Here is a 13,583-nt window from a genome sequence, read left to right on the forward strand (position 1 = left end):
TCTTTATCACACTTTCTCATGAAAATAGGCATGAGAAAGTTTATTCATGTGACTTTGGCTGCATTGGTTGTTTCTGCACCGGTTTGAAAATAAAACACATTAACACTTTAATTTGTTGTGTGAATGGAAATTAAAAGGTGCTTGTTTGTTTGCAGTACCTTTGGTCTTTTTTTTCCACCGTATCACTCCAACTGATAAAAGGCCAATGAGAAGCAGCACTAGTGCAACAGACACAACAGTTGTGACTTGGGGTATAGTTGTGAATCCTGGAACAGAAACCCACACAATGTGTCACAATATTTTAAACCATATTCTGCCCATTTATACTTAATTTACTGTAACAATTTTGTGCATTGTTGATCTTGACAATAGTATTGTTATCTTATTATACAGTTGATATGCAAATTGTTGACCTTATAGTGTAGGTTGTAGCTTTGTAGTTCTCTCATCTGATTGACCAGGTGTGGTTTCAATCTCCCTTAAGGTGTGAATTGTGGGCGGAGCTTACTCATTTCAAAGGAATGTGCTCCCTTTAATTTCGGTTTGTAAGTATCCCTAAAACCTCATTGTAAATAAATGTCTAGAACTGTTTTGATCTATTTTACCAAACCTTATTTTAACTTTTGGTTGACTCACTTTTGGTTGACTGCAGATATGCGCCACAAACCCATCTCTGTAGTCACCTTTACCATCATATGCACTCTTGTTTACAGAGCAGAAGTCACATTTCCAGTAACTTCATCTACCCTCCTCTGTTGTCTGAGTCTCAAACAGTGGTGGTAGATGGGCTCTGTAATTGCCAGCCTGCCGTAAGGACAGCTGATTAGTGATTCCCACTACTCCTTCGAGTTGTTAAGTTGCAACAGTTCAGGCCTACCGTTGTGTTTTATGGCATGATCTGGTAATAAAATGGTCCATTAAATGTTTGTGAAGAAAAGTCCAAAATTGACTCATTCTCCAATGATATTTAAAATGGTTCAGTCTCTTACTGATGGTAGATTCATGCACTGTACCATGCAAATGCAGATTCATCAACTGTAGCACGATTGCTGTAGGTCCTGTGATGATATTGTAGGGTTTTTGGAGACTTCTTTAATCATCTTGCAGTCTGCTCTCAGGTTGAATTTATTTGGGCGTTGTGACTTGTCCATGATGGCAGGTGTTTTAAATGTTTTCCACTTGTAAATGATTTCTGGACAGTGGAATGTCTGATTATAAATTATTTTGAAATCTTTTTATATCTCTTACCAGACTCATAAACATCAAGAATCTTTGCTCTGAAGGCCTCAGAGAGCTCTTTGGATCTACCATGGTGAAACCTCTCACTTCAACAATTAAGAGCAAATCAAACTAAATATCTGAGGTCTAAATAAGACAAAACTTATTCAAAATGCTCTGTAACAATGTTCTAATATTTCACACCTGATGTGATACACCTGTAGGTCATTTTACTAATTTTAAGTACAAATACATGTGGGGGTGTCCTTACTGTTTACTCACAAATTAGATTTTTATTTTATGTTTTATAGATAATTTAAAAATTACTTTTTTTTGTTTTATTTGTTTAGTTTTATTACTTGAATTTTTTCAGTACTGTTAAAATAAAGTTTAAATACTAATGTGTTTAACTATTTAAAAAAAACAGGCTTTGATGGTGTGTCCTAATTCTGTTCACATGACTGTATATATTAAACTGTACATGGACATTTAATATTGTCAACTTACTATTTTTTAACTCAGGATTTCACTATTTATTTATTTATTTATTTATTTTTTTATTTGTTTGTTTGTTTGTTTGTTTGTTTAGCCCATATAACTGCCATGAATGTTTTGTCCTAAATTGAGTTTTCTGTCTGTAATGTGTGTATTCTGCCTGTAATGTGTGTATTCTGTCTGTAATGTGTGTATTCTGTCTGTAATGTGTGTATTCTGTCTGTAATGTGTGTATTCTGACTGTAATGTGTGTATTCTGTCTGTAATGTGTGTATGCTGTCTTTAATGTGTGTATGCTGTCTTTAATGTGTGTATTCTGTGACATGTTCATCATTAGAAGGTGCTGTGATGTTGATGGTTAAAGGGAAATGAAAACATGGTACTGGGTCTACAGTTACTTCCTGTCAGATTTGGGAGGGATGTCTTTGTATTTGAAATTATGGGTAAAAAATCTTGGTTTCATTTTTGATGATGGTTTAAAGTTTGACCGAAAAATAAATTCAGTCGTCAAAGCTTGCTTTTTTCAGCTGCGTCTGTTTTCTAAAGCTAAGTCTTTTATTTCTTTTAAAGATTTTGAAAAAGTAATTCACATTTTTATTTCATCTAGGCTGGACTACTGTAACTCGCTTTATTTTGGGATCAGCCAGACAGCTTTATCTCTCTTGCAGTTTGTCCAAAATGCTGCGGCTTGACTCGTGTGGGGTAAAAAAGAGGGAACATATTACTCCTATTTTACGCTCACTACATTGGTTGCCTGTTTGTTTTATAATGGATTTTATAATTTTGTTCCTCGTTTATAAATTTCTGAATGGTTTGGCCCCCTCTTATCTCAGTGAGTTACTGACTGAGTATCAACCCACTAGATCCCTTCGGTCTTCCAACCAGGATCTATTGTTTACCCCAAAGTCGAGGCTTAAGTGCAGGGGAGATTGTGCTATCTGTATTGCTGCCCCAGGCTCTGGAACACTTGCCAATGTCCATTAGACAAGTCTCTTCTCTTAATATTTTTAAGTCCAGGCTGAAGATATTTTTATTTTCAAAAGCATATGACTGATGGGATATTTGTAGGGAAATTGTAATTAATTGTGCTACAGTATATAAATAAATTGTCATTGTCAGTTGTTAAAGCACAGGGCAGAGCAGCATGTTTAAAATAACATGGTAGATATTCTACATACCCTGAGATGAGGGAGTGATGGAGGTTTTGTGGAGAGTATAAGTTAGTAACTTATCTGAAATAAAAAAGAGACAGATTTAATGATGTGAGAGAAATGTGAAGAAGAAGTCAGGTAAAAAAGTTTATACCTGTTACTGAATGTGTCATGTCCCCATGGGTTGGAGTGAAGTGTGTGGTGTGTGAGACAGAACTCATGGTGGGATCAACTGGAAGAAAGGAAACAGTCCATTTATCACTCTGAGTTTACACTCTTATTAAATCAGGTCTATGTGAATGAATGTGTGTGTGTGTGTGTGTGTGTGTGTGTGTGTGTGTGTGTGTGTGTTTGTAATTATCGCTTTCTGGGGACAACACTCTGTTTACACACCAACATCATGGGGACCAAAATCTTTATGGGGACAACAATCCACGTCCCTGGAAGGGTAAAGCTTTAAAACGTGTTAGAGAGGCTTTAAATAGGTGCCTCACGTATTTTTTTAGTTCTGGCCCATAAGTCATGGTCTGGTCAAGGTGTGTGTGTGTGTGTGTGTGTGAGAACGGTTTGCTCTATGTCGCCCCCTGCAGTCTGGAAACGGGCTTTTTTAGGGGTGGAGCTCAGCTGACCTTCACACACTCTGCAAGTCTAATTTATGTAAATTAAGGTACCGCCTACTTTGTAGATGTACGTGCGTAATCTGCACATGCACAGTAGTTTTACTGCCACTTAAAAGTATTAGCTATATAGCTAATAGTATTATTATTATAGTATTAGCTATAAAACAAAGAGGTAAGACTATACGTTTAAAGTTTTGTTCAATTTGTCATTAATTTGGCTATTTGAGTATAAGTTAAAATAAACAGAAAATGTAGAGAGCCTAATTAAACTGATAGATAGCTAGCTTGTTAAGATATATTTATAAATCAAAACAATGTTTTCCAAATCATTATGAGTCATTAATACTAATCCATATTTCAGTCTTTCGATTTTTGTACTGTGTGTCAAATTAAAACGGTGAAATGAAATCCCTCAGTCTCGTTATGGCGGAGTGTATTTTTTTTTGACTGCGCTAATGGTTCGTAAACACCTCACAGGAAGTAGGATAAGAACTACAATACCCATGTGCCCCCGCAGTCACTGGTTAACTAATTACACTGCTGTTTCCAATTGCGCTGATGAGAGATTCTCCAACTTCTTCAAAACCATATAACCGAAGGTAAGTTGTTTGGTTTTGTACTTTATAAGTTTGTAACTTTTTATTTGCGTGTTTCAACACGTTATTTATAATTAATAGCAATGATAAAGTGGTTAAATGGATTGTTATGCTAGCGGACTTTAATAGCCAGCTGAGCTCGCGCACGCCTTCTCTATCAAGCACATTAGAATGTCTGATAATTTAATAAAACAACTCTGATAGTTGAAAATGGGAATGTTTAGTGGTGTTTATATGTAGCTTAACTCTTGAATGTTCTGTGCAACCGTTTGGTAGCCCACATGTTGACATTATATTTCATTAGCAATTTAAAAAAAACTTTAACACAAGCTGATTGGGCAACCCTTTGGTAGAGGCCTATATTTAAATAATTATGGGGTCTGTTAAAAAAAAAGTGTTATATATTATTAGCCTGGCCAAGCACAGCTCAATAGTAGATATGAATTTGTTTTATTATTAATCTTGGTGTGGTGCTGTAACTGTGATCTGATCTGTCTGAACAACGTGCTTTATTACACTTACAGTACAAACATGTTTCTGATGATGAAAATATCAAAAACATCACTGGGAAAAGAAAAACCTATAAAAATCACACTAACATTTTCTTGTAGAGTTAAAATGCCACGAAGGATCAGCCCTCTCACAGATGCCATTTATTATGTCACTACCAAGAGTGACAAGACATCTAAGCTAGAGGTGAAGTACATAAGTTCAGAGAAAGGTAAGAAATGTACAAACATCCTTTTTTTGTTTAAAAAATCTGAATCACAGAGATTTCACAAAATCATGAAAACAGTCCAATGAGTATTAAAATCACTATTGTTACATTGCCTGAGTAAATAGTTCACTGTATTTTCTTTAACAGGGCATGGTATCTTCACTCTAACTTCATTTGACAAAGGTGATTTTGTGGCAGAGTACCGAGGAGAAATGATTGATTTCATAGAGTCTCAAAGAAGGAGAAGAATGTACCACGATGCATGTGGTGTATTTATGTTTGACTTCCAGTGGAAGGGAAAAACTTGGTGGTAAGCTGATAATTTAATTCATTTGTACCATGGTTGATAGTTGGACATTACCTCTACATGTTTGTTGTTGTACATGATAGTGCATTACCTCTGCAGCAACTGTCCACTTAATTCAGGCACTGAACATTTTGTCTTTTCTTTTACCCTTCTGCTATGTGTATTAAGTATTGATGCTGCAAAAGAAGATGGATCTTTTGGTAGGCTTGTTAATGATGACCACAAGCACCCAAATTGCAGAATGAAGAAGATCGAAGTGGATAGGAGACCACATCTTTGTCTGTTTGCATTAAAAGACATTAAACAAGGACAAGAAATTACATATGATTATGGAGGAACAGACTGGCCTTGGCGTAGCAAGGTATCTATTTCTCAAAGTTTGCCATAATATTCAATATATAACCTGGATGTCATAATTACTTACTGTAATTCCTATTGTGAAATAATTAACATTTCTTGTAATGAACATTTTGAAGTGTTCAAACATTGTCCTTTATTTTTAATTTTGTTGGTTTATAGTTTCTATACAGAGTCCCCACAAAATAGGTTTCAGTTAGTTATGTGTGAGTGTCATGAGATAGTTGAAAGGATATGTTTACTTGGAACAGTGTCCCCTCAAGTCACTTAATCTTGAGCTGTGTTAAAGGTCCCCTGGAAGTATGGTTTGGCCATGATGTGTTAAAGCTGTTTACTGCCATATTTAAGAATTAACTAGAGAACTGTGTATGAATGCATTGTAATTGTAACTCTTCCCCAATATTCTATATCTAACTTTATAATCAAGAATATATTTTTCTATGGAAAAACAAATATATATATATTTTTTCTGGGAAGGGACAGCATTTTTGTTTTGTGTAACCTTGTCTTCTTTTGGGTGCACTAAATTTTCCAAATATCCAATACATTTACAGGTTATGGAGGACAACCCTGCTGAGAACAATGTCCAAGAAAAACAACAGCCATCACATCTACATCTCTTCTGGATCATAATACCGCTACTAGTGCATCAGTGACTGAACAGGTACATCATCTCAATCATAGTAGTACTGTTTGCTAGAGCATTCTCTTTCTTTGTTGTACTTTACCACCTGCTTACTGTCTCAAGGAACACTTCAGTGTGCATGACAACAAATGTATTGTGGAAAGCTATTACTTGAGTGACATTTGAAGTGTCCAAACCATGCCCCTTATTTTTAATTTTGTCAATTTGTAATGTCTATACGGAGTCCCCACAAAGCAGGTTGTAGTGTGTTTAGTGTGTGTGTGATAGTCTTGGTATGGGGGAAGGGATATTTGTAGTCTGAATAGTGTCCCCACAAATCACTTGAACCTGAACTGTGTTAAAGGTCCCCTGGAAGTATGGTTTGGCCATGATGTGTTAAAGCTGTTTACTGTCATATTTAAGAATTAACTACAAAACAACTCATATTTGTATTTGTGTATAAATACATCTTAATTATTAGTTTTTCAATATGTTCTATATCTAACCCCAAATTAATAAATTTTATTCCTATAGTTAATGGAACATTTTTTTCTTGCAATGAACAGACTTTTATATGTTTTATATTACATAGTTCTTTTTTGGGTTGCACTAAATTTTCTCATTTCTAAGTTCATCAGAAGACAGTGATGAACAAGATATGTGCATACCAAGGTTAAGGAGGACCAAAAGTGTCTTTAAGTTTTTCATGTTGAATTGGTACACATCATATAATGTAAATGATTATACTTGCATCAATTTATATTATTAATTATAGTTAAATATATTATAGTTAAGTCATGTTTTGTAGTTCATAACAGAGCTTGTTTCAGAATCTTCCACAGCATAGGATTTGTCAGTAATGACTAGGACATTATAAAGCTACACTTCTTTTCAAAATTATACAGTAAGTACCTGAGAAAGGTGCAAATATTTAGGAATTAATAGAGGGGCAGATGTTTGCAGTAGAACACTATGCAGGTTCAACTGAATTGACTTTTTGTTCTCATTGAAAGTGTAGCACTAATTCTTCATAATTAACTAAATTGTTATTCATTTTTAGATGAAAGACTTAATTCCTGATGCTTCAGATGAGCTCTTTGATTCTACACCAGACAGTGGAGAGGAATATGTCCCAGACTCCAAAGATGACAGTGATGAGAGCAGTTCAGAGAGTAGCATGATACAGACACAGACCCTGTTCTTCCCAGCACTTCTGTCCCTGATAGCACCACCCCAAATGTCATGGACAAAAGCAGTCATGAGACCATGGAAGTAACTGATCATTCTCAAGTTAGAGACAGTGATGTAGCTTGCAACAGTCCAACGAATGTTCAGAAAAAAGCAAGAGTAGTTGTAAATTCAGTCAAAAGAAAACATGATGGTCGTAGGGTATACAATAAGAAACACTATTGTCTGTTTTGCTTCAAACCTTATAACAAGATGGCAAGACATTTGGAATAAGTGCATTCCAATGAAAAAGAAGTAGCTGAAGGATGACAGTTTCCAAAGGGTTCTATGCAAAGAAAAATGTTTTTTAATGATCTTCGACACAGAGGCAACTATGTACACAATGCAGCTGTAATGAAGTCAGGCGAAGGAGAACTGGTTCCGTACAGACAACCACAAAATCAAACAGAAGGCACTGAATTTATGCATTGTGCATATTGCCAAGGGCTGTTTACCTGGAAGGTTCTCTGGAGGCATATGAAAAGCTGTAAATTGAGCACTAAAGATAAAATTTCAAGACCTGGAAAAAATCGTGTCCAAGCTCTCTGTTCATATGCACAACCTGTATCTTCAAACATAAGCAAAGCATTATGGAAGACAATAAGCCACATGAACCTAGATGAAATCACAGCTGCTGTCAAAAATGACTGCTGCATCATTCAGTTGGGAGAACACTTGCTGAACAAAGGTGGAATATCTGCTAAGAATGAGGCATATGTCCAAAAGAAGTTGCGAGAGCTGGGAAGGTTACTGGTCAGTGGCAGCAAAGTTGCATCTTTGAAGAGAATGGAGGATTTCCTAGATCCACAGAACTATATGAAGACAGTTAAAGCTGTTAGACATGCATGTGGATATGATTATCAAACCAACACATACAGAACACCTTCACTTGCAAAAAAACTTGGAATAAGCCTAATGAAGCTTAGTAAGCTTGCAAAAGCTAAAGCTTTGATTAACAAAGATGTTGACTTGGCACAGAAAGTCACTGGATTTTAAGATGTGCATAAGGAACGGTGGTGTGATTTGATCTCTGCAACAGCTGCACGAAATATAGAAGAATTAAAGTGGAATGCACCTACAGTGTTGCCATTTACAAGGGACGTGCAAAAGCTTCACACCTTCCTTGACAATACACAAGATGAATGCGTCAAGCAGTTATCATCAGTGTCTTCTACAAAATACTGGTCCGAACTTGCCAAAACCATTTTAACTCAAATCATCCTGTTCAACCACCGCAGAGAGGGAGAGGTATCAAGTATGCCTTTATCTGCATTTTTAACCAGGGACACCACTGATCCACATGCTGATGTAGACTGGGCATTGTCTGAAACTGTGCAGACATTTATCAAGAATTGTCATCAGGGGAAAAAGAGGACATCCAGTTCCTGTTCTACTGACACCAAAAATGCTGGGTGCATTGGAGTTGCTCGTAAAGAACAGGGAGACTTGTGGAGTGCTAAAGGAAAATGTTTATCTTTTTGCTCGGCCAACAGCAGTGTCGCATTGTGGTGCAGATAGTCCATATGCACTTACATCCACAAAATTACGAAAACAGGCAGCAACTCTTTCTACAGTCCTAAATCTGAGGGACACGGACTTGGATCAGTTAGCAAACTTTCTTGGACATGATATCCGAATTCACCGGGAATACTATCGCCTTCCTGAAAAGACCCTACAGCTTGCAAAAGTCAGCAAAGTGCTTATGGCGTTAGAACAAGGAAGAGTTGGGCAGTTTAAGGGCAAGAATTTGGATGAGATCACTATTGATCCAAATGGTATATAAAATACATTTTTTATTTTGTTATTTTGCTCATCTACAGTCATGGGTTTCTATTTTTTAAGTATAGTACTGTACAAAAGGTTTAGACAGATGTGAAGAAATGCTCTAAAGTTACTTGATTTGGATTTCTCCTGTGTATTTACTTTGAATTTTGTTAATTGATAAAAATAAACAATTAACAGTTTTATTTTTGAAAGCATTTTCCCCACACCTGCCTAAAATGTTGGAGTAAAGTCTGACAAACGTATCACTATACTTTTTTCAGAGGAAATGGAGTTAAACAGTGATGAAATAATGAGTGAGGAAGGTGAGAAATGCGAAGAACATGAAGGTAAGGATTTTTAAAATAATAACGAGCATGATTATTGTTACACAATGATTTTTTTTTAATTGTAATAGAATATAAAAAGATAGTATGCTTTAAAAAAGTCATTAAATATGGTTAAAATTTTACATGGAGTTGCCACTAAAATTTTCCACAGACACTCAAGCAGATGTGAGGGTGCCACCAGTGGACACTGAAATCGTGCTCACTGTGGAGATGAATTCTCTTCAAAGGTCTTCTAAAGGTGAGTGTGGTAATAAATCTGATTTATCTTAATATATCTGATGTATTTTTCTTAGATTTTACAGAGCTGAGGCTGGGTTGGTGGCTATAATCAGCAAATATTATGTTTTGACCATAACATTGACCATGACCATGTTATTTGACCAAACAATAACCATGTTATTTTCAGTTAAAATTATAGTGGTTGAGCTGATAAACTTCATGGATTGATATACAGAACAGTGATAAGAAATCAGCAAGAAAATGTGATTCACTACACAAATTCAACACCAGTAGCCTGACTGTCACCTGATGAATGCATTGGATTCAAATAGTATCTTTTCAATGAACACAAAATTCAGAATTATGTAGTTTGCTGGCACTTTTTTTGATCCTGTCTTTTGGTAGAAATTCCCAACATGAGAACTGAATGTGTTCATTATGTGTTCATTTCTTATCATTGCCTATATGTTTACACTGTGGAGCTCCTGTACTAGAAAAAAAAAACATACTTGGCAATAAAGACCTTTCTGATTCTGATTCTGAAGATTTTTCATTCTTAAGACTCAATTTCATCATGTCAACATTTAGTTCACTGGAAAAAAAAACAAAATACTCCCAGTACAAGGCCACCCATCAGTAAGGTAACAGAGCCCTAACTTTGTAAGGATGCAAGGCAAATAAATTGGTTATGGACCATAAATCAGAATGCAACACAGTATTGTATCGCATGTCCATGTATTTAGAGAGCAGTTGCTAGACAACAATTGACGTCAGATATAAGGTTGTGTGCTTGCTGTGTAACTAATGTTAATTATTTCATTTAGGTAAAACTTCTACTCTGAAAAAGAGGAAGGCTTGGGAAGTAAACGAGGTCACCGCAGTAGAGAGACATATGAAGACTTTCATCAGGGAAGTTGGCCTGTCAAAACTGCATTACAGCTGAGCCTTTAGCTCTTAAAGATAGAGACTGGCAAAGTGTCAAATTCTATGTCTACAATCGCATTGTAGCTTATAAGAGAGATCTAAACAAGAATGATTAGATAAGACTGATAATGGCACTTTGGTACTTTACTAGGTCTTCTTTAATAGGTTACGTTCCATCTCTAGGCTATCACTTTGTAATGAACCAGTCAGCATTTCAGTATTTCATAATAAACTAATCAGGAACAGATCGAGTATTTCAATATTCATAAGAACCCTTACCTACACTTTGATACTGCATCCAATCAAATTTATTTTGGCCACCTCCTTCCATTTTACTGCCACTGCCTTTTGTTTGGGCAATAAAAGCTCCAATGTGCTGCCCATTTATTTGTTTAGCCTAGCTAGCTTGGCAAATGTTGTTAAATTGTTAGCTGCCACTTTTTAGCGTAGTTAGTTTAGGTAGATTAATAAAGATTAAGGCCGTATTCATGTTTTGGAAAAAATCCTTTCATTTGTGTATATTAATTAATGTGCAGTATGCAAGGTTTGAGGTGATTGTAAGGGTCATACGTTTTATTTTGGTTGCTGAAAGTTTTATTTTTGATCCTAATACTTGAATGCTATATATTTAATTAGTTAATTATGAAGTAAATGCTAGTCAGGCCTAGCCAGTTATATAATGTTCAGTGCTCATTATAGTATGTTATAGAGAATACTCATTTACTTTTGGATGTTGATGTAAGTGTAAATAAGAGTTGTGCTTAACAGCTTTGTATAACACTAAATGAGAGAAAGTTTATTCATAGTAAATGTGAGCTTTTAGTAAATTTAATTTCTGAGACTTTCCGTTGACTTTGGCAGTAAAGAAGCTCAAGACTCAAGTTGTCTGTAATGTTAAACAAACCGGGCTTTTCCTGACAAGGGCTTTTTTTGACTGACAGTGTTTTCACTTCAGACCAATATGCAAATAGCTCAAGCAGCTGAAATAGAAGATGCATCTATCAGTTGTAACTTGCCAAAATGACTGGAAAAAATTTTGATATTCTTTGACAAATCAGTAAGGTTCAGTACCTCATGCATGTGTCCTTTCTGTTCCTCAAAAATATCTGGCACAGGAAAGGGGTGACTTCTTGAGATTATAGCTTTGAAATCTGTAATAGCCATGGTACCTCCTTCCATAAAAGGTTCCTTGGTATCTAAAGATTTTCATTTAATGAAAAAGGGAAGCTCCAGAAAAATTGAGAGTCTGTAATCTGTATTGTGTTGATGCATATTTGTGTAAAAGAGATTAATTGCCATTTTATGAGTATGCAATTAATGAAGTTTTGTTTAACAGTCCTTGATGTAAACAATTAGACAAATAGAGAAAATACAGGTCATCTGTTCTTTACATGTAGTGTTACACATACTTGGTTTGTAATTTTTCATAAGCTAGTTATTAAGTTAAATACTCAACTTGTTTTTATTAAGCCATGTCCCCTTGATGTTATAAATGACCTGAGTGTGTGTGTGTGCAAATTAGAGACGTTTAGTGATGTCCCCACTACAACACAAAAACCAGCCAAATTTCTATGTATGCAAATTGGGTATCTAGTGATGTCCCTACTATAACATGAAAATCGGTTAATTTTCTGTGTATGCAAACTAGGTCCCCATTAGTGATGAGTTCTTGTTATGTCCCCATTAGGTGTGAAAAAAACAAGCACAGAAACTCTGAGATTTAAATCAAGAATTTCAAGTGATCTTTATGTTCCCAGAATTAAATTATACATGCCAGATTTTATTCACATCAGTAGAACCTCAGGAAAGTGGTGTCCCCAGAACATACCGGCAGAACTACTGACCCCACAGTGTGTGTGTGCGCATGAGTGCATAAGTGAGTGAGTGAGTGTGTGTGTGTGTGTGTGTGTGTGTGAGAAGTGTGTGTGTGTCTGTGTATAAGAGTGAGTGAGTGTGTGAGTGAGTGTGAATGAATGTGTGTGTGTGCATGAGTGAGTGTGTGTGTGTGAGAGTGTGAAGTGTGTGTGTATAAGAGTGAGTGTGAATGAATGTGAGTGTGTGTGTGTGAGTGAGTGAGTAAGTGAATGTGTGGGTGTGCGAGAGTGTGTCAGTGTGTGTGTGAGAGTGTGTGTGTGAGTGAGTGTGAATGAATGTGTGTGTGGGTGTGTGTGCATGAGTCAATAAGTGAGTGAGTGTGTGTGAGTGTGTCAAGTCAAGTCAAGAAGCTTTTATTGTCATTTCAACCATATATAGCTGTTGCAGTACATAGTGAAATGAGACAACGTTTCTCCAGGATCAAGGTGCTACATAAAAACAAAGACAGGGCTAAAGACTTGTAAGTAGTCTTAGCCACATAAAGTGCAACTGTGCAACCTGGTGCAAACAGTGCAGGACAAGACAAACAAGACAGACAAGACAGTGCAGGACAAAAGACAGTGCAGGACAAAAGACAGTGCAGGACAAAAGACAGTGCAGGACAGGACAGTGCAGGACAATGACAGTGCAGACACAAAGTTACAAGACAGTACAAAAAGTACACAAAATGCAGTACACAAAAGACAATAAATAGTAAACAGTCACAGAAACAGCGCCGACCGACCAGTGTTAATACTGTATGCGTTAATATAGTATGTGCGAAATGGCTGAGATATTGTACAATATGTGCAAAAACGGCTGAAATGTTGGGACAATTTGTGCAAAAAACAGCAGACAAGGTGTGCAAAACAGCATGTAAACAGTTTGCTGGATTGTAAGCAGCATGTAAACAGTATGTTGTGTCAGTGTGTGTGTTTTGTGAGGGTCTATGCAGTCCATACAGATGATGTGTGTGTATGTTGTGCTCAGTACAGTACATTTCAGTTGTTGAGAAGTCTGATGGCTTGTGGGAAGAAACTGTTACACAGTCTGGTCGTGAGGGCCCGAATGCTTCGGTACCTTTTTCCAGATGGCAGGAGGGTGAAGAGTGTGTGTGAGGGGTGTGTGGGGTCATCCACAATGCTGTTGACTTTGCGGATG

General features: G+C 36.3%; 2 protein-coding genes and 1 pseudogene across 4 annotated transcripts in view; 1 reads left to right on the forward strand and 2 right to left on the reverse strand.

The window, feature by feature from the left end:
• LOC132839518 (CMRF35-like molecule 1) overlaps positions 1-13,583 on the reverse strand; it is an 89,001-nt pseudogene that overhangs the window by 16,623 nt on the left and 58,795 nt on the right.
• On the forward strand, positions 7,924-10,587 carry LOC132839874 (uncharacterized). Its single transcript, XM_060861088.1, has 5 exons — positions 7,924-8,161; positions 8,808-9,089; positions 9,360-9,425; positions 9,577-9,663; positions 10,469-10,587. Exons 1-5 carry the CDS (start codon positions 7,924-7,926, stop codon positions 10,585-10,587), a joined length of 792 nt encoding a protein of 263 aa, XP_060717071.1.
• The window catches only part of LOC132839549 (CMRF35-like molecule 3), a 6,773-nt gene continuing 5,972 nt past the window's right edge, over positions 12,783-13,583 (reverse strand). For all 3 annotated transcript variants that reach the window (XM_060860584.1, XM_060860585.1, XM_060860583.1), the window contains exon 3: positions 12,783-13,583. This exon is cut by the window's right edge. The gene's annotated coding sequence lies outside the window, so the exon portion shown is untranslated.

The sequence above is a fragment of the Tachysurus vachellii genome, chromosome 24, assembly GCF_030014155.1.
Source record: "Tachysurus vachellii isolate PV-2020 chromosome 24, HZAU_Pvac_v1, whole genome shotgun sequence".
NCBI lineage: Eukaryota > Metazoa > Chordata > Actinopteri > Siluriformes > Bagridae > Tachysurus > Tachysurus vachellii.